General features: G+C 44.9%; 1 protein-coding gene across 5 annotated transcripts in view; it reads right to left on the bottom strand.

Moving 5' to 3' along the window:
- The window catches only part of LOXL2 (lysyl oxidase like 2), a 100,276-nt gene that overhangs the window by 51,170 nt on the left and 24,815 nt on the right, over positions 1–24,291 (bottom strand). For all 5 annotated transcript variants that reach the window (XR_006172208.2, XM_005285147.5, XM_065584521.1 and 2 more), the window contains one exon: positions 2,569–2,780. Coding sequence is in view for 4 of the 5 variants with exons in the window: in XM_005285147.5 (XP_005285204.1) it covers positions 2,569–2,780 (212 nt within the window). In the remaining variant the exon portion in view is untranslated. The remainder of the gene's footprint in view (positions 1–2,568; positions 2,781–24,291) is intronic.

The raw sequence follows: 24,291 nt of genomic DNA, 5'->3' as shown, positions 1-24,291 counted from the left end.
CTTTGGTTTTGGTCCCCCACCCAGGGTGGCAGGGCTCGGGTTAGCTCAGGCTTCAGTCCCCGCTCCTGGGGTCGTGTAGTAATTTTTGTTGTCAGAAGGGAATCGCGGTGCAACGAAGTTTGAGAACCACTGCTCTAAGTCCATCCCCCTGTGCTGAGGAGGCATTAAGTATACCTAGCCCATCCCTGACAGGTGCTTGTCTAACCCGTTCTTAAAAACCTCCAATGATGGGGATTCCACACGCTCCCTAGGTAACCTGTTCCAGTGCTTAACTATCCTTTAGTTAGGAAAAACTTTCCAATATCTAGCCTAAATCTCCCTGGCACATGCACTATCATGGGCTGAAGGAAAGTTACCAAGCCATCATTTAGTAAGTACAGTTGCTTCCAACCATTAAAATGATACCATCCTTCTTGGAAACACCTCTAAGTGCCGAGCAGGAAGGATCTGCTTTTTCTTATTAGAGCAAATTGATTATGTGGTTCTGATGTGCAGTGCAGGAGCACAATAGTATCTCTTTAGCTCAGGAGAAAAAATGGGCATGGATGGAAACATGTGTTCCTCTACTCCAATAGTCCAGAACAAAACACGAGACTGCCTGGTAGCAATTACGACTTCACCACTTGTATCCCTTAGACGCCGGAAAACAAAGCTCTAGTTTGGGTGTTTTATTTGTGCTGCTTTACAGTATTCTACCCTCAGGACCTTTTCAACCGATTGTCTTCATCTTACTAATGAGAAACATGAAGCACAGCCAGTCAGCTCCAACAGGAACCTAGAGAAACAGCCCGCCTGTGAGCTAAAGGAACAAGCGAAAAAACGACAACTATTGCTTCTTACGAATAAAATTCTCCCCCACCAGCTTAGTCCCTGGTCCAGCGCCATAGGTCACGGACTTGGGGGAGAAACTGGATAATTTCTTAGCATAAGCTATTTTGCAGCTGCCTTGTTGTAAACTGTAAAGAGCAAAATGTGTTTAGGTTACTAGCTGGAGATAAAAACAAATCTGCAGCATGCTAGTTCGCAGGGGGACAGTCAGGATTCCTGCTAGTTTTATTCTGCATGCAGCCAAAAGGACACTGCAGGCTTTCCCCCAGGGATCACAGAATCAAAGAAGATGAGGGTTGGAAGAGACCTCAGGAGGTCATTTAGTCCAACCCCCTGCTCAAAGCAGGGCCAACACCAACTAAATCATCCCAGCCAGGGCTTTGTCAAGCCAGGCCTTAAAAACCTCTAAGGAAGGAGATTCCACCACCTCCCTAGGTAACGCATTCCAGTGCTTCACCACCCTCCTAGTGAAATAGTATTTCCTAATATCCAACCTAGACCTCCCCCACTGCAACTTGAGACCATTACTCCTTGTTCTGTCATCTGCCACCACTGAGAACAGTTTAGATCCATCCTCTTTGGAACCCCCTTTCACTCTTCTCTTCAAATCCTCCCTCACTCTTCTCTCCTGCAGACTAAATAACCCTCGTTCTCTTCCCTCATTTTATGCCCTCCATGGATATTGCAAGACAGCACACTATAGAGTAGCAGTAAAGCCCTGTTTACAGTAGGGACACTTGACTAATGTGCCACCATTGCTAACATCATTTCAGATCCACAGGCAGCAGCCGTGTTGGGAGGCCTAGCGTAGACAGGCTGCCGACATTTCAAGCGGCGTGTCATCTAACCCTGCTCACAGCAGGGCTAATTGACATGGTGCTTAATACAGTGAAGGCAGTTGGCAGTCCAGCTATTGAAGAGCTCCCAAGGCTGCTAACTCCAGTGGAGCTGAACAGTGGGAGAATTATTGGAAAATTTCTCCAAGGCAGACAGCTCCCGAGCAGCAACTAACTCACAATCCTTAAATTCAGTGAGTTGGCAGCCAGACACCCAGGAACTACGGAGGGTGAGCCCAGGTGAGAGGCAAATACCAGAGAAGCTTGGTAAGCCCTGGGTAAACATTTTGTCAGAGGTGTGAAACCCTGAATTCTATGCAGTCGTGTGAATGAGGAATCTTGCGTTATGAGACAAAACAAGGACCTCTCTTACTGCAATTCTAATCGGTTAAAACTGCTGTCATGGCATGTACCAGCCCTGATCATACAACTGGATCTATGCAGACGGACCTCTGTGCCTGCTCAGGCTCTCTGAGATTGATGGGCCTCCACGAAGACCCAAGTGCAGGACTTAGACAATAGTCATATATGTATGTTACACACACAGAGCCCACAAAGAAAGAAAGAAAGAAAGAATATTAGGACTATCTAGTAGTTGGAAATAGAAAGAGTGAACCAAGCCCATCTTTTTTCTGACTTTAAACAGATTAACTTAGATAATTTGTTCACTTTATCTCCTCCAAAAAGGTTGGGCTCAGACTGGCCTCATGTACCCCTGGTTACAAAAGGAAGTGTCTGACATTTAAAATATTTACACAGAAGTAAAATCTGATCCACAGGAATGAAGCAACTGGCCGAGGTTGCCCACTTCTAGGTCTTTGCTATAATTTGAAACTTGCATTTTTGAACAAGGCCCGAGTGTTCGGGAAACACGACCAAGGCTTATAAAAAGCTCCCTTCTTACTTGTAGACCTTGGCGTTGTATTTCCTCTCGCCCGGAAATCCAAACATGCCGCAGACGACTCGGGAATTCTTCGCGGTCCAGTGTTTGTCACAGATCTGCTTCCAGCTCCCTCCGTCTTTCACCTCCACGTAACCCTCCGTAACAGGCACACGCCTGCGGTAGGTAGCAAGAATAGCTCGGATCCTTATGTCCTCCACCTGGATGTTCATGTTCTAAGGGTAAAAAGGGTATTTTAGGGATGCATTGTCGCAAGGCAACAGGTCCAAATGGTTAGATCAGGGAACTGGAAGTCAGGGCATCTGAGTTCTCCACCAGACTTGTTTTACAGCTGAATAAATTGACACAGGGAAGACAAAGTGGCTTATGCAAAGTCAACACAGGGAGTCCAGAAGGTCCCATTCCCAGCTCCCCTACTGACCTTCTGAGCAAGTCACTTCATCTTTCAGTGTCTGTTTCTCCAGCTTACAAAAGCGATGATACTTTACCTACCTATGTACAGGACTTTAATATGCCCTGACAAAAAACATATTATATATGGATGCAAAAAGTATTATAGCCGGATGGACCTTTACAAATAGGACATTTCTGGAGTTTCTAAAAAGATCCTTCTCATGAGATATTTTTGTTGTTTAAATAATATTTTTATTTTAGTCTATTTCATTTAACATGACCACCCTTGGCTACAGCAGAGCCATATTTTTATTTTCAGTTTTTCAGCTTGCTTAAAACATCCTCTCCACTGAGCACCAGGGGAAACTTTACAAACGTGTGCACAATTGAAGATCCAACTGCAATGGGTCACCCGCCTACTCTGCGCTTGCCAGCTACGGCTGCGTCTTTCCATACAGTGTGGCAGCATTTAGCATGCTGTAACGGAGGGAAAAAAGGTAGCTACTGTCTTTGTATTTTAGGCGTTACTTGTTTTGTGCCTTAACTCACATGCCTGGGGCTGAGCTAGGCTGATTTACACCAGCTGAGGATCTGGCCTCAGAAGTATAAAAGTGAGCTGGGCCTGAAATTCATATAATCACAGCAATGTATTTGTGCATCACTTCCCTCACTAGGGACCCCAGTACTATGGTACCCAGGGTCCCTGACGGGCTAGTACTCTGGTTGTTAGCCCACCACATCTACATTACTACTGTTACTCATGCTAACTAGATTGTAACGTGCTAGTGTTAATCACACCTTCAACTGCAGTGTAGACATACCCACAGTGACTTCCCAGGGTCACACACAGGAGGTCCTGAGGCGGATAGGGAATTGAACTCACATGTTTCAAATCCCAAGCTAGCATGCAAGTCCCTGGGTTATCCTTCCTCCCTCCTTTCATCCCCCAAGAGCAGAAGTTTTAAAAAGCGGGTCTCTTCAATTGCTGTTTGCGTGTACTCGCTGTTTGCTCAAACTGGATTTCTCCTTTAGATGAAATGCACTTGGGACAGGAGATGAGTCACAACGGCCACATGGATTTCACATTTTGAGCGTATGTGAGGGCAGGAATACAGCAGAACTCTCAGAAATTCAAGCACTGAGCTCAAGCTCACTGGAAAAAAAAATCTGCTGTGGCAAGCAATTAAAAAGCTAATGCAAGTTTCTATGAAGCTTCCAGGAGAAGTCCTTTTTCTTGTCAACAGCATAAAGAGTACATGGTTCCCAATGGTTACATCACAGCTGTGGAATTCTCCCCCTCCCCTCCCCAAGTTTAATCACTTAAAAGTGAACAAAGCCCAGCACTTTAAAGAAACGTGTGCTGCTTTGATCCACTGCACTGAATTAAAAATACAAGTTGCTAGAGGCAGGAAAGGTCACGTTTGGATTCGGAGTTGCCTAGAAATAGAATCTGCACATCTGCTCTGGATAGGAAGAATCCAGAAAGCCCGCATTTGGTTATGTGATCGCCGTGTGTAACTTGCTAAATACGACAGGCCGCAAGCCGGAGCCTCACCTGCTGCAAACAGACGTTGCTCCACCAAAGTCAATCGGCTGAGGCTCTGGCCTAGTGTGTTTAGAGGAGGGGACTCAGCTCAAATCCCTGCACTTTCTTGTGGACTCTACTACTGACTCACTCAGTAACCTTGGGCAACTCACTTAGACTGTATTTTTTCAAGCATCTATTCATTTTGATTAACTGGCTTGACACATGCCTAGGTATTGATCTTACAGAGGTGTTGACCTCTTGTTGCTCCCATTAACTTTAACTGCAATTGTGGATGCTTAACATTCAACCATACTGTGTCTCAAAGAGGGCACCCAAAACCAGAGGTCACTTTTGAAAATTTGGCCTACACCTCTCGTTATTTATGCGGTGTATTACAGTAGCACCAAGAAGCCCAGGTCATGGAGCAGGACCCCATTATGCTAGATGCTATACAACTACAGAACAAAACACAGTCCCTGCTTCAAATTGCTTAGCTGCTCTCTGCCTCAGTTTACCCCCCCTTTAAAATAGGGCTAACTATTCAAATTGCTGAAGTAGGCCCCTTTGAAAATCCCAGCTCATAGGGCATTAAGGCCTTTTGCCTGTGCACCTCAATGCAAGCCCACAGGATCCTGATGGCAAAGTAGAAGGTGATTGCAAGACTATATATTGTGTGGCTCCTTCAGCACAAATCTGGAAAACCCATTTGCACCACGGGCCCCCTCCTCCCTGTTAGGATCTGGTAGAGTCTCCTGAAACACTGCACAGCTTCATACTGTCCTGGCAGGGAGTATTAGAGCTTTGCTGTGTCTCCAAAGGCCGGATTTGAAATCTAGACTCTTTTTTCCAAGTCCATCTTATAAAAGCCTCCCTACTCTTAACCTTGAAGATGGATGCATTGCCAAGGAGCAGGTTTACTTGTAGATACAGGCGATAGAACTGCATTTCCAGAGAGAAAACCTCATTTCTTTCCCATTGAGATTTCTTGAGGAGAGGTCGAGACTCTTTGGCCTAGTGTTTCTTGCAGCAAATGCTCCGCCACAACTTTGCCAAGGGGACTACTCAGCCCTTAAAGTCTGTCAGGATAGGGCAGGGGTCAGCAACCTTTCAGAAGTGGTGTGCCGAGTCTTCATTTATTCACTCTAATTTAAGGTTTCGCGTGCCAGTCATACATTTTAACGTTTTTAGAAGGTCTCTTTCTATAAGTCTATAATATATAACTAAACTATTGTTGTATGTAAAGTAAATAAGGTTTTTAAAATGTTTAAGAAGCTTCATTTAAAATTAAATTAAAATGCAGACTTCCCCCGCCCAGGCCGGTGGCCAGGACCTGGGCAGTGTGAGCAGTAGCGTAGCTAAGGGGGGAGCGGGTCAGCGGCCACTCTCCTGCCGAGCACAGGTGGTACTTTTACTGATGGGGCGGTGCTCTGGGTCTTCGGCAGCACTTCGGCGATGGGTCCTTCACTAGCTCCGGGTGTGTTCGGTGGCACCAAAGGACCCGCCGTTGAACTGCTGCCGAAGACCCGGAGCGCCGGCCAATCAGTAAAAACGCCGCAGTGGGTGGTGCCTTTTTTTGTGATCGCTACACCCGGCTACGCCCAAGCGTGAGTGCCACTGAAAATCAGCTCGCGTGCCACACGTTGCCTACCACTGGTATAGGGTTTATTTATGGAGCACTTCCTGAAATGGCCTCCTGATGTCAAGCCAGTGTTCAGAATCATTTACATTAGCTACATAATGAAGACAAGAGCCCATTTCAAAATGGGTTGGGGAGGATTCGCCCATATCAGATTTTGACCACTTACAATTATGTTAGTGGGGAGGGGAGGCAGTTGGGACCATGCAAGGTTGAATACAGAGGAAGCACCATTGCTTGAGCTATTGAGGCAGCATCACGGCCCAGCGGATAGGCCAGACTGGACGATCTAGTTCCACCGGGCCCAGTGAGTGACCTTGGACACATCTAAAAAGATCCCACCTGTAAAATAAAGGATGCAACGTCCTCATGCCCCTTTGTAACGGGCTTTGATATCTAGGGACAAAAAGCTTTATATAAAATCTATTACGGGTTATTATTTAAGGGGGAGATTTTCAAAAGGCACAAGGGGTAGGGAGGCATCCCATTCCAATTGGAGGAGGTGTCTAAATCCCTTGGGTCTATCTGGAAAAAAATCAGTCTAAAACTGTACTGGGAAAAGCACTTGGGATCATAAGAGCAGTGGGGGCAATCTGCACTGGCTGCAGGGAAAGTGGACTAAGTAGTGTAATGGAACTTCTCTATCTATAACAGGGTTAAAAAAAACCTAGATAAATTCATGGAGGATAGGCCCATCAATTGCTATTAGCCAGGATGGGAAGGGATGGTGTCCCTAGCCTGTTTGCCGGAAGCTGGGAACGGAGACGGGATGGATCACTTGATAACCACCTGCTCTGTTCATTCCCTCTGGGGCACCTGGCATTGGCCACTGTTGGAAGACAAAAAGAACAGGAGTACTTGTGGCACCTTAGAGACTAACAAATTTATTAGAGCATAAGAAGTGGGCTGTAGCCCACTTCATCGGATGCATGTAGTGGAAAATACAGTAGGAAGATATAGATACACACACACACACACACACAGAACATGAAACAATGGGTGTTACCATACACACTATAAGGAGAGTGATCAGTTAAGGTGAGCTTTTATCAGAAGGAGAGGGAAAAAAAACCTGTTTGTAGTGGTAATGAAAATGGCCCATTTCCAGCAATTGACAAGGAAATATGAGGAACTGTGTGTGGTGAGGGTGGGGGGGAGAGGGGAAATACGCATGGGGAAATAGTTTTACTTTGTGTAATGGCCCATCCACTCCCAGTCTTTGTTCAAGCCTAATTTAATGGTGTCCAATTTGCAAATTTAATTCCAATTCAGCAGTCTCTCATTGGAGTCTGTTTTTGAAGTTTTTTTGTTGTTGTAATATTGCGACTTTTAGGTCTGTAATCGAGGGGCCGGGAAGATTGAAGTGTTCTCCAACTGGTTTTTGAATGTTATAGTTCTTGACGTCTGATTTGTGTCCATTTATTTTTTACGTAGAGACTGTTCGGTTTGGCCAAGGTACATGGCACATGATGGCATATATCACATTGGTAGATGTGCAGGTGAGCAAGATCTGATAGTGTAGCTGATGTGATTAGGTCCTATGATGGTATCCCCTGAATAGATATGTGGACAGAGTTTGTAACGGGCTTTGTTGCAAGGATAGGTTCCTGGGTTAGTGTTTTTGTTGTGTGGTTGCTGGTGAGTATTTGCTTCAGGTTTGGGGGATGTCTGTAAGCAAGGACTGGCTTGTCTCCCAAGAACTGTGAGAATGATGGATCGTCCTTCAGGATAGGTTGTAGATCCTTGATGATGCGCTGGAGAGGTTTTAGTTGGGGGCTGAAGGTAATGGCTAGTGCCGTTCTGTTACTTTCTTTGTTGGGCCTGTCCTGGAATAGGTGACTTCTGAGTACGCGTCTGGCTCTGTCAATCTATAGGCTGTAGCCCCTGAAAGCTTATGTTCAAATAAATTTGTTAGTCTCTAAGGTGCCACAAGTACTCCTGTTCTTTTTGCAGATACAGATTAACACGGCTGCTACTCTGAAACCTGTCAGAAGACAGGATACTGGGCTAGATGGACGTTTGATCTCACCCAGTATGGCCGTTCTTATGACTGTAGAGCACATCTACTCCATACGGCTCTATTAGCACATTATCCACAAATAGTCAGGTCAGCACCATTCACTGTATATTCAATTCATTATATTTGACTATTCCCCACCCTCCACCCCATGAAAAAAACAAAAACTTCTGAATCAAACTTCAGGGTTAAAAATCCACCCACATATTTCAGTTTACTTGAATTTTCAAAACTCAGCAATGTTCTGCAGCTCAGAAGTCTGCACTGGAGGAGGAGATGAGCCCTTACAACAAAGGACGGTCTCCCAGACGTGCCATCTTCTAGAATGCCCTTTGTTCTGGGAGGAAGGCCCACAACAGCAATCGTGAGGCTTATTTGAATGATGCCTAGTGCAAATCCCAGATATTGAACATACAGCCAGTCCTTATCCTGGCCAACAACAAAAAATCTGGGATCCTTGTTCCCATATTGCACCCACTTCGACCCTGCTTCTCCATTATAACTATTCATTATTTTTATGGTGCAGCCTACAGGCCCCAACTGAGGTCAAGGTTTCCCCATCTGCGAAGGGGATATTGATACTGACCTCCTTTGTGAAGCATTTTCAGATCTCCTGATGAAAAGTGCTGGCTAAGAGCCAAGTATTAATATTATTGTGCTAGGTTGTGAAAACAAACCTAGCAGTAGAAAACCCTGAAGAGTTTAACATCTAAACAGAGAAGTCAGACAAAAGGTGGGAGCAAGCAAATGTTATTAACCCTGTCTAGTAGAGGGGAAACTGAGGCAGAGACCAAGCAGCTTGTCCAAGAAAATCTGTGTCAGAGCCAAGGAACTGAACCCAGGCCCCGAGGCCCAGGCCAATGGCTTCACAAGACAACCCTTTCTCTAGCCAGTAGCTATGAGCCAGTTACCCCCTTAGAGCTAAACCATTCGCTCTGTGAACTGTGTTTTTTTCAAGGGACAAATATGTGTGTTAGAAAAACCAAAAAAAAGGGCTGAGAGCAACCTAACACGGAAAGGCTGCAAACACCCTGTGCCTTACTGGGGCGTACCAGGGATTTCCAACATCAGAGCAACAGACAAAGCAGGAAGCCAGCAATTTCCCATTGGATACTTTCCCAAATTACCCAAACAAAACCCCAAGAGAAGGAATTGCCATCTTAGGAAGGTTATTTAAGAAAATAAAATCTACTGGCCCAAGTTCTGCTTCTGTAGTTAGTCAGGCAGCTGCTAGGTGAAGCGCAAGGTAACATCCATTCCCGGGACAGTGCTGACGTCCCAGGGAGTGGGTAAGTGGTCTAGGAAGCGAGAGGCACACATTCCAGCTCTGCCAGTGACTCATTGTAAGGAGGCTGTGGTCTACTGGCCAGATCCAGGAACTAGGAGTCAGGACCCCGGGGGTTCTCTATTCCCAACTGTGCCACTGTCTCACTTGGGCACGTCACTCTTGCTCTATCTTCCCATTTCACAGATGGGGAAACTGGGGTGCTGAGAGTTTAAAGAGACTTGCCTAAGACCATGAAAGGAATCAGTGTCAGAGCCAGGATTATAACTCAGGAGTTCCTGGCTCCGGTCAGACCTCTCTCTCTCAGAAGAAGCTCACGCACCAAAATACATAAACAAGTCAGCAAGCCATACTGACTTGTACTCAGCTTAAATAGATCCATTTTTCATTGGTTCGGATTTGTATTTTGTCTTGGCCAAGGAGAAAAAAAATTATCAAATTGGCAGGAAATAAATCATCTTTTTTATACTTCAATTTCCAAATAGCTGTAACAGGCCAGCATGAAACATCATTTCATGATATGCCTGAAGAGCAAGTATAAGCCACATCTATTTCCCCCCCGTTTGTTTTCTCTTTAACTATTTGTAACCATACAACCCTTCAATTGCTTTAACCATGAATCTAACCCTGAAGTCATTATTCAAGCAATATTTCCATAGACAGAATCAAGAACTGGAGATTGAGACTTTACATTGGAAAACTAAAGGGGGGACAGGAGGGGGAATAATCAAAACAACTAAATGTATATTTCTCAGGGAACTCTTTAAAAGGACTGGTAAGATTCCCCCCCCCTCCACACCTGCAACTCTGTATGGGTTTCAAACCCTCCACTTAGGGTTCTGTAGGTTGCACTTGAATTGGTGCGTAATAAGTGAAAGAGTGAGTACAGAGACATGCGCTTTATCCTTCCAACACTAACGTCTAGAACAGCTGGGCTAATACGGAAAACAGATTTCTCATAAAATCAGAAGGAACCACAGTAAACAATATTTAATAGCCCGAGCAGATTTCTTGTTTAAACGACTATTGTCATATTTCATGTAGACGTGTAGAGAGAGATCAATAGAAACAGAGTGCACTTATGGGGACAATACAATATTTGTTTTTCTATTATAGTAGCATATACCAACCCCCAACAGAGATTGGGGCTGTGTTGTGCTAGGTGCTGCCTGGGATTGTCAAAGGAGCCCAAGGAAATGAGACACCTGAATCCCACTGAAAGTCAATCACGCACCCTTATTATGATGTGTATTACATTAGCACCGAGAGGCAAGATGGAGCTTCACTGTGCTAGGGGCTGCACATATAGTGTAAGAAACAGTTCGTGTCCTAAAGAGCTTACTATCTAAACAGACCAGATAAAAAGTATGGGAGAAAAGAAGCATCATTATCCACACTTTACCAATGGGAAACCGAGGCACAGAAATTAAGTGACTTGCCCCAAATCATGCAGGGAGTCTGTGGCAGACCAGGGACTTGAACCCAGGTCTTCTGAGTACCAATCCAGTGCACCAGCCATAAGGCCATCTTCTTACAAGACCAGACTTCCCAATCTGCAGATTCCAAAGCACTTTATTAACCAGGTATTACCTTGTTTACAGACAGGGAAACTGAGGCCTTATTCTCAGACATGCTGGAAACCCATGTGCTTCATCTGGAGCTGTGGGGCTCAGCACAGCATAAGGAGTAAAAGCCAGAACTCTTGACTCACCCAGTCCCACACAATGATTAGATAACACTTCCCTTACTGTAAAAGGGTTCTCACAAATAGCCATCTTCCTCATGCAGGGGTGGAGGACAGATAAAAACAAGAGACTTGATTAACATATTGAATTACCATGCCTCTTGCATAACAAGTCCTCCCCTTTGGAGCTATTCAGCTAGTCTTGCATGACTTCCACCCATTCACACCAACTGCTATGAGAGATAGATGCTGTCCCATCTATCCCAAACCTCAGTTCCCCTCTGGCTTGGAATTCAACTACACCTCTACCTCGATAGAACGCTGTTCTCGGGAGCAAAAAATCTTACCGCGTTATAGGTGAAACCACGTTATATCGAACTTGCTTTGACCCACTTGAGTGCACAGCCCCGCCCCCCTGGAGCGCTGCTTTACCTCGTTATATCTGAATTTGTGTTATATCGGGTCACGTTATATTGGGGTAGAGGTGTACTAGCCTAATCCCGATCTGGATCCAAAACCTCACCCTGTCTCTGCTCATTAAACATCCCACCCGTGTATTTTATACGTAGCCAGCTCTAGCAGTTGTACTAATATCCCTAGAGTCACTTTCTCTCTAAAAGGATCCTGTTTCTTGCATTGTTAACCCCACTCACCGAGATAAATGAGTCTGTTCCTTCCTTGTCTGGCACCTTTCCACAAACTGCACTTCTTGTTTTATCCAAATGTAGTTTTGGCAGAGAGACAGACAGAGAGAGCCAACATACAAAGCAACAAGTAATCCTCAGGCCAGGGCAACAGATTTTCTCTTCCCTGACTTAAGCTGTTTTACCCAAGAAAGGTGTGACAAGCCCACTGAAGCAAGGCAGGAGGATGAAGTGGATTAGGTACAAGAGAAAGAACTGCAGATCTTTGGCTATAGTTTTTAAGCAATGGCTCCGCCAAAAACAACTCACTTTCAACTAAAGCGGCATGTGTTTGAGTGAAGTAAAACACCAGTCTAAACTAAATGGATGTAAACAGGAGGAAAGCTAGGCACTGGATTGGGACTTTATTCAATTTCCCCAACTCTGCCACAAACACCCTGTGAGATCTTGGGAAAATCACTTCATCTCTCTGTGCCTGAGTTCCCCTTCTGCAAAATGGGGCTATGGAAATCTGGAGCACAGGTTGCAGGAGGGGAGACTCTGGAGGAACATAGGCACCAACTCTGTAGGTGCTCCGGGGCTGGAGTACCCACGGGGAAAAATTAGTGGGTGCTCTGCACCCACTGGCAGCCAAGCTCCCCGCCCCACCCTACCTCACCTCCACGTCCTCCCCTGAGCGCACCGTGTCCCCGCTTCTCCTCCCAGCGCTTGCCGCCGCGAAACACCTGTTTCGCGGCATAAAAAGCTTTGGGAGGGAGGGGGGAGGAGGAGTGGGAACACGGCACACTCAGGGGAGGAGGCAGGGAAGAGGCGGGGCCGGGGCAGGGATTTGGGGAAGGTGTCCAATAGGGGCAGGGAGGGGGTGGAGTAGGGGTGGGGACTTTGGGGAAGGGATTGGAATGGAGGCAGGGTAGGGGTGGAGTCAGGGTGGGGCCGGGGGTCGAGCACCCACCGGTGCCAGGAGAAGTTGGTGCCTATGCACCAGAAAGTCAGTCTGCGTGCACATGGCTAGAATGCTAGCTGCAGCATCTCTGTAAATAGTTCTCTTAATAAAGAGCCAGTTTAGTTTTACAAGCACAGAGCCGTGTCATGTCATTACCCAGTATGCAGTCCATGTAACGGGTTAATGATACCTTCTTTCTTCCACCTTCTGCCTGTCTCATCTATTGAATTGTAAACTCTTCACAGTAGGGCTGTCTCTCGTGTGTGTTTGCATAATGCCTAGCACCATGAGGACCTAATCTTGACTGAGACCTCTAGGAGCTACTAGAATACAAATACATAAATCAAACTACAATTCCGAGAACTGTAACAGTTCGAACCATCTATTTTTTTTTCTCCTGCTTCCTCAGTTTTCTCAAGTCTGTATTGGGTTTCCTCACTCCTCCTCTACAGCCTTGGAGACAACATCTACCACGTAACCAACGGCCAAGGGTTGTTACGAAACCACAAATCTCAGCCTCAGATTGTGCAGAAGACAGTAAAAATAAAAGTTTTGTTGTGAGTTTTTAAAGAGAGAATCCCAGCTTCAAATAAGTTCACATGAATCTTAACTGGTTTGGTTCCCCTGTCTGAATCAGATGCTTTCTCACAGCTTTAGATCCAATTGCAAAAGGCTCACACAACCTTCAAACTTTTTCCCATCATCATTTGCCATCTGTTTTGCATTAGGCAGAACAAACATATCCTTCTATATCCACTACTCGCCTCTCCCCCAACTTGCTCCTGGTGACAGTCCTGTCATTTAAATACCCATGTGGATGCAGATTAAAAGCACAGATCGGAATGGATCTGTTTTTATTATTCCTGGGAATCTGGTCCCCATCCCTCAGGCTCCACTATTCATAGTTCATTTAAAAAAATAAATAAATAAATAAATAATAAATAATAATAATAATAATAATCAGGGAGTGGCAGAAAATCTGCTTGTTTATGCCCTTTCCATTTAGTATTGCTATAGCCACAAAGGGGCTAGATCATGGCTTTAGACAGGGATTTTCCAAGAGTGAAGTGCCTAATTCCCAAAGAATTGGGCACCTCAATCCCTTAGGCTTTTTGGAAACTTCCATAGAGTGGTGTTGCTCCAGGGCTCCAAGGCACACAGCAGCAGTATTGCAGCATTTGCTCCCCAACACGTTGGCTCAGCCCTGCTAGCTGGTGCACGTGCTGGAGCTGTCAAGGCAAGAGTCTGCAATCCGGCAAGGCAACAAGAACACAATGACGGAGAGGTGAGTCTAAACCATGCACAGGGACATAAAATGGGAGGACAGAGAAGGCTCCTCGTGCCCTCTTGTATCCCCAGCACAGAACAGCCCTTGGTTTTTACAGAGGAAGCAGAAGAAAAGACAGTTCATATCCTTTTTGCAATTAAAATCCTTAGGCCCAGGGCCCACCGCATCACTCTGTAAACAGCTGCTAATGCATTTTCCCCTCCTAGCTAGCAGGCTCACAACATTCCGTTTAGAAGAGCAATGACTGTTTCCCTTCATTATCTACTCCAGCTCAACTAGTTTTTTCCATCCCAGCTGAACCGTCCCAATTTGACATTCCTCAGGCTTTCCTCTGATCATCAGACTAAATGGCTTTTGGTCAACATTTAAATAAAAAAAAAAAAAAAAAAAAAGACTGATCCCAGCAGAGAAGATACCTTAGGCGACTTCAGCAAACCACAACAGCTGGGCTTTTCAGAAGAGAAGCTCAATTGCCACATTAAATATACACCCACGCAACTACATCATAAGGGAGCCAGCCAGGGGACTGATAGGATGATCTAGTCTGAGCAGCTTGGGGTTTCTGCTCATTGACATAAGCAAGCTGAATGCTTTTAAACACGCAGCTATAAGTCAGTGGTTCTGAACTGGTGACTTATTCTAAGATGAAGGGTCAAGGTAGCCCCAGAGGGGGATTTCTGCCTTGACCATTCATCATGTTGTGGGATTTTGCCTCTGTACATTCCAATATTATGTTACCATCATTAGAGCTGAATGAGAACTGCAAAAACTATGCTTGGAAGTGTTACTTTGGATGTAGCTTGGAGCTATTTGGTTCAACCATGTTCATGATCCTATTTATTCAGAAATATACAAGTGAATACATTTCATGGATATATTCACATGAAAGTTTGGGAAGCAGCTATTCTCTGTATGGGTACTTGCATTAACACATTCCCAGGGTCTCTTTACACGAACAGGAATTTTGGTTATTCTGGACTCACAGTTCTCCTGTTTTAGAAAGCTTTAGTCATCCAATCAGGTAGCAGGAACAATTCCAAGTGATCTTAGTGACTAATCGTACTAGTAGTATGATTCCATGTATCATTACATACCTTAAACAGGAGGCATTTATTAAGGAAAAAACATACTACAGACAAACAGACTTCCACACAGTTTTCAATTCCAGCGTTGTCTCCCTTGTTTACTAGGGACCACACCACATCTAGAACACTATACAGCACATGGAGAGATCAGGCTGGATAATATACTGCAAGTAAATGCACCACTATAAGTAACAAGTAGCAAATTCAAAGCGAACAATCCGCAAATACACCATTGGCTGAAATTAGTTCATAAACTGTTTAAACATATATGACTAGCAGGGGGAAAAAACCCTCATCCTTCCTTTGGATACAGACATCAGGCAGTAGGTTTGATCAATTTACAGTGCCAGCTCCTTCCAAGGCCAGTTTAAAAGTGGAGGAAGCTACATGAGGAAATCAAAGGGAATGAAAGCTCTGCTCGTTATCAAAGCACTGGCCACGCCATGTGTTTCCTTCATCCTCATGACCACTTAAGGAGTAGCCAGGCCAACAATGAGCTGAGCTCAGCACTGGAATACATTTCTGGGCCTGATGAGGCCTTTTACACCTGTCAAAATGCAAAAGTTCCTGGTGAGATCACCACCCGTAAGTGTGAATCCTGGTCATGAAACCATGCACATGGTTTATACAGCCTCATAAGGTGGTAGGAATTTAAATTCATCTCCATTCTAGATGTGCACTGCTTATATTTTGGATCATGAAGAGAAGTAGGTACACAATTCCCCTTCTTATAATACTACCTAGCTTGTATCTAATGTTGTACATCAGTAGATCTCACAACACTTTACAAAAGGAGGTAGCTATCATTAGCCTCGTTTTACAGATGGGGAAACTGAGGCACAAGGCAGCAAAGTGACTCGCCCAAGATCATCCAGCAGGCCAGCGGTCGTGCCATGAACAGAACCCAGTTTGTCCCAGCCCAGTGCTCTATCCATTGGGCTGTGCTGTCTCCTTATAAAACCTTAGAAAGTAAATTCAAGGCTGAATTTCCCAGTCCTCCAACCTTGTTGGCAAAAGCCACAATTCACATATTGCTGATCCACCGTCTTCCTCCTCATCCATCTTCTCTATTTATGCTTCTTTTCCAAATGCCTGGCCTATCCCACTGTCCCCACAGCTATGTAAACATCTTTTTATTTTAGTTACCGTCAAGTTCTAAAACACACTTCAAGATGTTTTTGCTTCCAAAGCACAAAGTCACGAGGGGACTGGACATCTATTTACACTTTTTAATCAAAAAACATCTCCATACAGCCCTTTGCTTGCCCCAGCAGCCCTCCTCTCTTTTATTAAAGCAAAGGTATCAAAACAGTTTATCGACCCCCCCATCACAACAAAGGCATTACCCAACTAACTCCATACACTTCAAGTGACCTTTAAAACCAAGCTATTTCTCCACCCATTCCCCATGCACTAATGTATAGCAGATCTGTCTTGGTTTGAACATCTGGAGCTGGCCATACATGCTTCTGCTGAGTAGCATTGACTTGAGTAATTAACAACCACCCAGTGTCCCAGATGAGAAGTAAGCACTGTAATATAGATGAGGTAGGACACGGAAGCGTCCTTAAGATCAGGAGAGTCTTGAGGGAGGAACGCCAGAAGCCCATTATTTAGATTATAAGCTCTTTGAGGCAGGGACCCCAGCGCCTAACATGATGGGGTCTTTGTGAACGATGGGAGCTGTTAGGAACAAATGCAATACAAATTGCAGAGGCTTTTGCTGCACAGTGAAGGGCTTCACAAGCAGCCTCCCCCTTTGCACTGCAAGTTGCCAGCATGGAGGTGACAAAGGGAAAATGCTAGGGGAGAAGATCAGCTGGCAGACATGAGACAGAGAATAGCAGCGTGGAGTATCATGGAGATTCTTCACTGTGGCAAGTGGTCGCTTCAGTCCAAGAGAAGGAGGATATTTCTCTCCCACGCAGAAGTGCTTTGAGCAGGGGCGGCCAACCTGAGCCTGAGAAGGAGCCCGAATTTACCAATGTACATTGCCAAAGAGCAACAGTAATATGTCAGCAGCCCCCCAGCGTCTCCCACTCACCAGCAGCCCCGCCAATCAGTGCCTCCCCCTCCCTCCCCGCACCTCCCAATCAGCTGTTTTGTGGTGTGCAGGAGGCTCGGGGGGGGGGGGGGAGGAGAGGAGGAGGAGGAGCAAGGGCATGGCAGGCTTGGGAGGGGGCAGGAAGGGGTGGAGTGGGGGTAGGACCTTTGGCAGAGCCAGGGGTTGAGCAGTGAGCACCCGCCAGCACATTGGAAAGTTGGCGCCTGTAGCTCCAGCCCCAGAGTCGGTGCCTATACAAGGAGCCGCATATTAACTTCTGAAGAGCTGCAGGTTGGCCACCCCTGGCTTTGTGGATAAGTTCATTAATGGTTGCAAGTTGCTTAGGGGAAGGCAATATAAAATAGAAAGGTGAACTGTACCCCATGAGAAAACCTAACTAGGCCGTTGCTGCTGGATGGACTGGCAAGCTCAGGTTGACCTGCAGCAGACTATACCTCGATCCCTTTCCTAACCAGAGAACATCACGTTCTCAGGTCTATCTACTGCCCAACTCAGAACTTCTGTTAGGAGACAGCACTGGACCACCAAACCTGCCATCAGAGCCACCGCCCTCCCATGCCATCAAAGTGACAGCCACAAACCAAACAGAAGGAACCACTTGAGCAAGCAGAAAGCAGCACTGCAAATTTATAGCATTAAACAAACCCACTGGTTTAACATGGCTGCACTTTAACTGATACAGAGGGTCCTGTGGCACCTTTAAGACTAACAGAAGTATTGGGAGCATAAGCTTTCGTGGGTAAGAACCTCACTTCTTCAGATGCAAGTGAGGTTCTTACCCACGAAAGCTTATGCTCCCAATACTTCTGTTAGTCTTAAAGGTGCCACAGGACCCTCTGTTGCTTTTTACAGATTCAGACTAACACAGCTACCCCTCTGATACTTCAACTGATGTTTGTCTGGGCTTTGTCTGCCAGAACAAATGCTCAGATTTCCCCCTCCCCTCCAGACACACATTTATGTTGCGTGCGGGTTTGCATTTAGAGAGAAGTAAACATTTAAACTGACACAGAGAAAGAGTAAAACAGACTTGTCATAACAAACAAGAAAATAAAACTGTTCACGTCAAGAATACTTGAGAGTCAGAAAGCAAGATGTATATGTGAAATCTTGTATCCTATACTCAATCTACTCTATGGATAAATGGGGCTTTTCAGTTTCCAGGATTGTCAAGTCATCAACTTTCACCAGTACTGCCAGCGCCCTGACAAATAGGAGTCAAGTTAGTCAATAGTCCCTGCTCCAAAGAGCCATGCAATCTTCTTGTTCGGTGTTTGTACCGTGCCTAGCACAGGTCCTGGCCTATGATTGGGATTCTAAGTTGCAGCTATAACACTGCTCTACAGCCAAAATGCTTCTGAAATAAATGTAGTCAAACTTTACTAATTCTGGGTCACTGAGAACAAAAATGATGCTTCAAATTGTTGATTGGCTCTAGTTTTCAAGATATGCTATTGGGTCAGTATATACGACCCTTGACTTGGGAATGGCGGAGGATAAGTGAGTTATAAAGGGAAGGGATCTCAATTTAAACCAGAAATGACTAAAATACATCTTTGACTGGATCTATGAATAAATCTATGACTGGGTTTGGACAATACTTGCTTTTTAGGCAAAACAATGAATGATGCAATCTGAAGCTGGTATTGCGTCATACATGATACGAATTGCATCATGTTATTCCTAGAAGTCATGGATGATGCAATCATAACGAAGCTTACATCACTCTGCTGAACAAATTGCCCTATATCAGCTCTAGAAACCATACAGTGTCGTGCTCTCTTATTTGTCAGTGTTTGATTTTGCAAAGGGACACATTTCTGTTTAGCCAAAGTGAGCAGAGATGCCTCGTACTTGTGTGAACAGTGCAGATAACTTCTGCTATGTTTGTGGTGAAGTGACTTTTGCATCACAAAAGCGCAGTACAATCACTATGGTTAAGAAAGCCTATCACCTTTATTTTGGCTGCAAAATTGGAGATCAGGACAAGAGGTGGGCCCCACACATATGCTGCAACACTTGTGCAACAAATCTTCACCAGTAGTTGAACAGGGAAAGGAAATCTATGCCTTTTGCAGTGCCAATGATTTGGAGAGAGCCAACAGATCATACCAGCAATGGTTACTTCTGCATGGTGCCTCCAGTTGGGAAAGGTGTGTCAAAGAAGAAAAAGTGGACTGTGCATTATCCAAACATTCCATCAGCTATACGCCTAGTACCCCACGGAGAAGGATTGCCAGTTCCTGATGCACCAGAATCATTCTCACTTGAGTCAGACGAGGACGAGGAAGAAGAAGAGGATGAAACTTCTGGTCCTGAACCATCAATGTCACAGGACCCACATTTTCTCCCATCCTCCTCCTCTGAACCACACCTCATAACACAAGGTGAACTGAATGACCTTATCAGGGATTTGGAACTACCCAAGAGTAAGGCAGAGCTGTTGGGCTCCAGACTACAGCAGTGGAATCTCCTGGCAGGTGATGTTAGGGTTTCCATGTTCCGTGACCGTCAAAAGGATCTTGTCCCATTCTTCTTCATGGAAGGTGATCTTGTAGCCTGCAACAACATCGATGGTGTGATGGCAGCCCTCAACATTGTTCACGGTCCAGATGAGTGGAGACTGTTCGATGAATCAATGAAGACGAGTCTTAAAGCTGTTTTACTGCATAATGGCAATGTTTTGCCATCAATTCCAGTTGGTCATGCAGTCCATATGAAGAAAACCTATGACAACATGAAACAACTTTTGATGTGCATAAACTATGACCAACATCAGTGGCAGCTTTGTGGCGATTTGAAGGTTGTTGCTCTCTTGCTTGGTCTGCAGACTGGATACACAAAGTACTGCTGTTTTCTCTGAGAATGGGATAGTCGTGCAAGAGATTCCCACTACTTCAAGAAAGATTGGCCACTCCGACAGTCATTGGAGCCTGGGAGGAAAAGTGTTCAGCATCCACCACTTGTTGAATCAAGGAAGATTTTGTTACCACCCTTACACATCAAGCTGGGTCTGATGAAGAACTTTGTCAAGGCCATTGACAAAACACAAGCAGCTTTCAAGTACCTCCGTGGAAAATTTCCAAGGTTAAGTGAAGCTAAGATAAAGGAAGGTGTCTTTGTTGGTCCTCAGATTCGTGAACTTCTTCGAGATGATGCATTTGACCATGCACTGCGTGGCAAGGAAAAGACGGCATGGAAAGCCTTCCAGTTAGTGGCAAGAAATTTTCTCGGCAACAACAAGGCAGACAACTACAAGTTGTTGGTGGAAAACCTCCTCAAGGCATACAAAAGCCTTGGCTGCAACATGTCACTAAAGATACATTTTTTTGCACTCTCATCTAGATTTTTTTTCCACCGAACTGCGGAGCAGTGAGCGACGAGCGATTTCACCAGGACATTGCAACAATGGAGAAACGCTATCAGGGCAAATGGAGCCCATCAATGCTTGCAGACTATTGCTGGACAGTGACAAGAGATGCTCCATTTAATGAATACAAGAGACAAGCCAAGAAGCGCCAAGTAGACACTGAATAGGACTAAACTATGTACATAATAGTTTTTTGCCTTTTGTTTCATAATAAATTTTATGTATATAACCCTTTTGCTGATTTTTAAAAGTGTTACATAAACAGAACAGGTGAAATATTATCATGTAAAGCAACCATAAACACATGAAAAGACCTAGGTTTACAATTTATGATTAAAACTCTACTATCTACACAATATACATAGACATAACATGTAAAAACTTAAATATCTTAGAAACAGTAGCCAGTTGTTTTAATTGTCATATTTGAATTCAGCACATAAAAATACATAATAAATAGCACATTTTATCTCTGAAGCAGACGACTTCTTAAAAATTGTAGACCAGTGTAATATGAATTAATAATAATGGTTTGATCTGGCCCGGCAGACTGAAATCCTCCATTTTGCTCAGAACAAGAACACGCAGGAGTAAAAGCAATACCGGTTTCCTTCACGTATCTCCCTTCACCCACACGTTACTGATACTTTATTTGCACTGGTGCCCAGAGTGTGTTAGGTGCTCCCCAGAAACACAGGAGAGTTGCCTGCCTTGAGGAGCTCGCAGCCACCTCTCACCATGAAAGGACAACCCTCAAGGGGCGAGAGAAGAGGATGTTCCCTGTAACCCATTCCACCCTTGGCCTCTTTGCTGAGGCTGAGTGGAAAACATGGGGTGGTGCTTTTCATAAGGTGGACTCAGAGCCACAAACCTCATGCCACATGGGTCGTTGAAGACAGTTAGACGGCAATGACGTGCGCTGGATTCTAACCAGTGACCAAGAGGTACTTTAAAAAGCTCAGTATCCCCTCAGTTAGCCATTCCTTAAGTTCAGTGTAACTTTTCAGAGGACAATATTTTCTTTGTATGCATTGGTGTTGTAGCAGTGCCAGTCCCTGGATATTAGAGAGCTGAGGTGCGGGAGGTCATATCTTTTATTGGACCAGCTTCTGTTGATGAGAGAGACAAGCTTTTTATTTTATTTGTGAACTTCTAGCCGTAATCTAGATAGGCAAGAGTGATAAACATTTCCTTTCTGCATATAAAATAGCCACTCGGGTCTTCACTTACCCTAAACTGGTACTGCTAGGATACCTCTCTGTAGCTAACCAATGATTAAGTCATTCTTTCGAGGGGTGTTCATTAAGGGTCTGATCTAGAGCCCATTTAATCAATGGGAATCTTTTCATTCATTGTATAGGCTTTGGATCCGGCCCTAATAGATGGGATAGACCAGCCTACCTGTCCAATTCAGTTCTGGCACTCACTTCTATTCTTGATCAACCAGACGACTCCATTCATTGGCTCAGAGGATTAATGAACCACCCTCTGAAGTGACCTTTTAGAAGACAAGGCAGGCTATGAGTGGCCAGCGAATTGGATCACAATGATATTAATTATTGTTTGTGGTTCCCAAGATACTGCAGAGATGGATGCATGAGAAAGCTTTGGACAGAAGTGCACACCATCTGTATGGAACATCACTCTGCAGTGCTGGAAATTAGAATAGGCCCTTGGCCATATTTTGTAGCCTAGAATCCCACCAACTAGATAAAGCCTGCCATGCCAGCAGGAAAACCTCATTCATTTATACAAAAGGAACTAGATAAGAAAGATTTAAAATGTGCAGAAAATCGTAAGAGGATAGGTTCCCCTGAAATCTTCAGCATCCCATCCTGAGTCCCGAATAGTTATGTCTGAAGCAGATTATATACTACAAACACCACCTAGTCAACAGAGCCCAGTACAACATGGTTAAAAGCTGTAATGTAGACAGGACTTAACTGTGTTCCTCCTCAATGGGGGGCGGGGGGGGGGGGAGGGAGAAATCTGGACAAGTGCAGCTAATCGGTACATGGTTAGCTCCTATCAACACTAGGACTTTTGACCAGGTCCTTTGAACTGGTTACTGTTACCATCTAGATAGGGCCATAGGAAATAAGTGGATACATTCTCCGGGCTTTGATCTGACATTCTGATGCTCAGCAAATACCCCTTCAGCCCAAGGCATGGCATTATGCAGAACGCTCAACCAGGCCTACAGACAGTTCCACCCACAGTCTAGCTAGTGCTGGAATTTAGACCCAGGTAGCAGTTTTATTTGTAGATATCCAAAAGCTGCAGCCATTACATATATTTAGTAGCAAATCCTATATTAAGTGAAGGGGCAGAGTTAACAAATATTTTTAAAAGGATGTTTTTGAGATACTTAAAAAAAACCCCACCAGGTGTCTACTTTTAAAAATGTTATAGTAGGATCCTGTTACTGTAGCCCATAAAATTGCTAAGTATATTTACACTATAATTTAGACAACACAAGGTGGCGAGACAAGCTATTTGAAAAGCAGGCCCTCAAAAGCGTATCCTTCACTCATGCTTTTGTGAAGAACACAAACATCAGAATGAATTCAACAGCTGCCAATGTCTGGTGAAGCCTTTGAAAAAACATTTGGGACTCGAGTCTCGTTTACACGAAGGTTCATTTTACCCCACTCTGGCATGGAAAGGGGCCTCAAGGCAAATATAGACTACATTTCTACCTGCTTTGAAGGCACCTTTGCACTGCCAGAACAGTGTCAAGGGGCCTTAGTGTAACTGAAAAAATCAATCCCAGGGTGCAGAGATTGATTGGCTTAGATCATTCTTGTTCTACCCTGGGTCAGTATCATTTTTCCATGATAAATTAGCAGAGGAATGGGCAAGACAGTGTGTCTAGAGGTGGGGAGTCAGGACTGTTGGGCTCTTTTCCAAATGCTTCCCCTCCATTACTGTGATTTTTGAGCGATTCACTGAAAAATCCGGTCCTTAGCCTTTCTTGCTTCGTTACACCATCTGCAAAATGGGCATCTAGGACACAAGGGGCATTGAAAAGCTGAATTAAATGGTTATAAAGTGCTTGGAGATCCCTGGGTGAAAGGAGCTAAAATGGCCAGGCCTTACATTTTCCAGAGTAGCTATTATTGCCACTCAGCGTATGTATTTATAGCACTTATTGTTCCTTTCTTATATGCTCCCAAGGAAATCCAATGCTCAATGCACAGGTGTATTCAGAGACATGCACTGACTTCCCAAGAACAACCGGATTTACTTCCCCCCCCCACATTCACCTTGTTTAATGCTAGCAGGGCCTTAAATCTCAATCTCAATCTCATTGTCTGTCTAGAAGCCATGCCACTACAAATAGCCTCGGTTACATGCTCCACAATCATGGTTAGACCCAAGCTATAAATCAAGCCACTAATGTGGATCAGAGAGCACACAGCTTCAAGCTTTATCCGGAGTTTAAAAAATGGAACCCAAAATAATTTCTAAAGCCTGGATACAATGTAATGGGTTAAATCCACCTCCCTGAAGCAGGGCCGGTGCTACCATTTAGGCAAACTAGGCAGTTGCCTAGGGCACCAAGATTTGGGGGCGCCAAAAAGTGGTGCCCCCAATTTTTTTTTTAAATATAAACACAGTGTTCCTACGCCCCCCCCCCAAGAGCGCGTGGTCGCCACTCTACTTCTCCCGCCTCCGAGGCTTGCAGCACCAATCAGCTGTTTGGCGCTGCAAGCCTGGGCGGGGAGGAGAATTAGAGCGGGGGCGGCGTGCTTGGGGAGGAGGCGGAGCAGCCACATGGCTCCCTG

The sequence above is a fragment of the Chrysemys picta genome, chromosome 2 (assembly GCF_011386835.1).
Source record: "Chrysemys picta bellii isolate R12L10 chromosome 2, ASM1138683v2, whole genome shotgun sequence".
Taxonomy (NCBI): Eukaryota; Metazoa; Chordata; order Testudines; family Emydidae; genus Chrysemys; species Chrysemys picta.
Note: the sequence above shows the minus strand (reverse complement) of the source record. Positions and strands in the feature narration are given on the sequence as shown.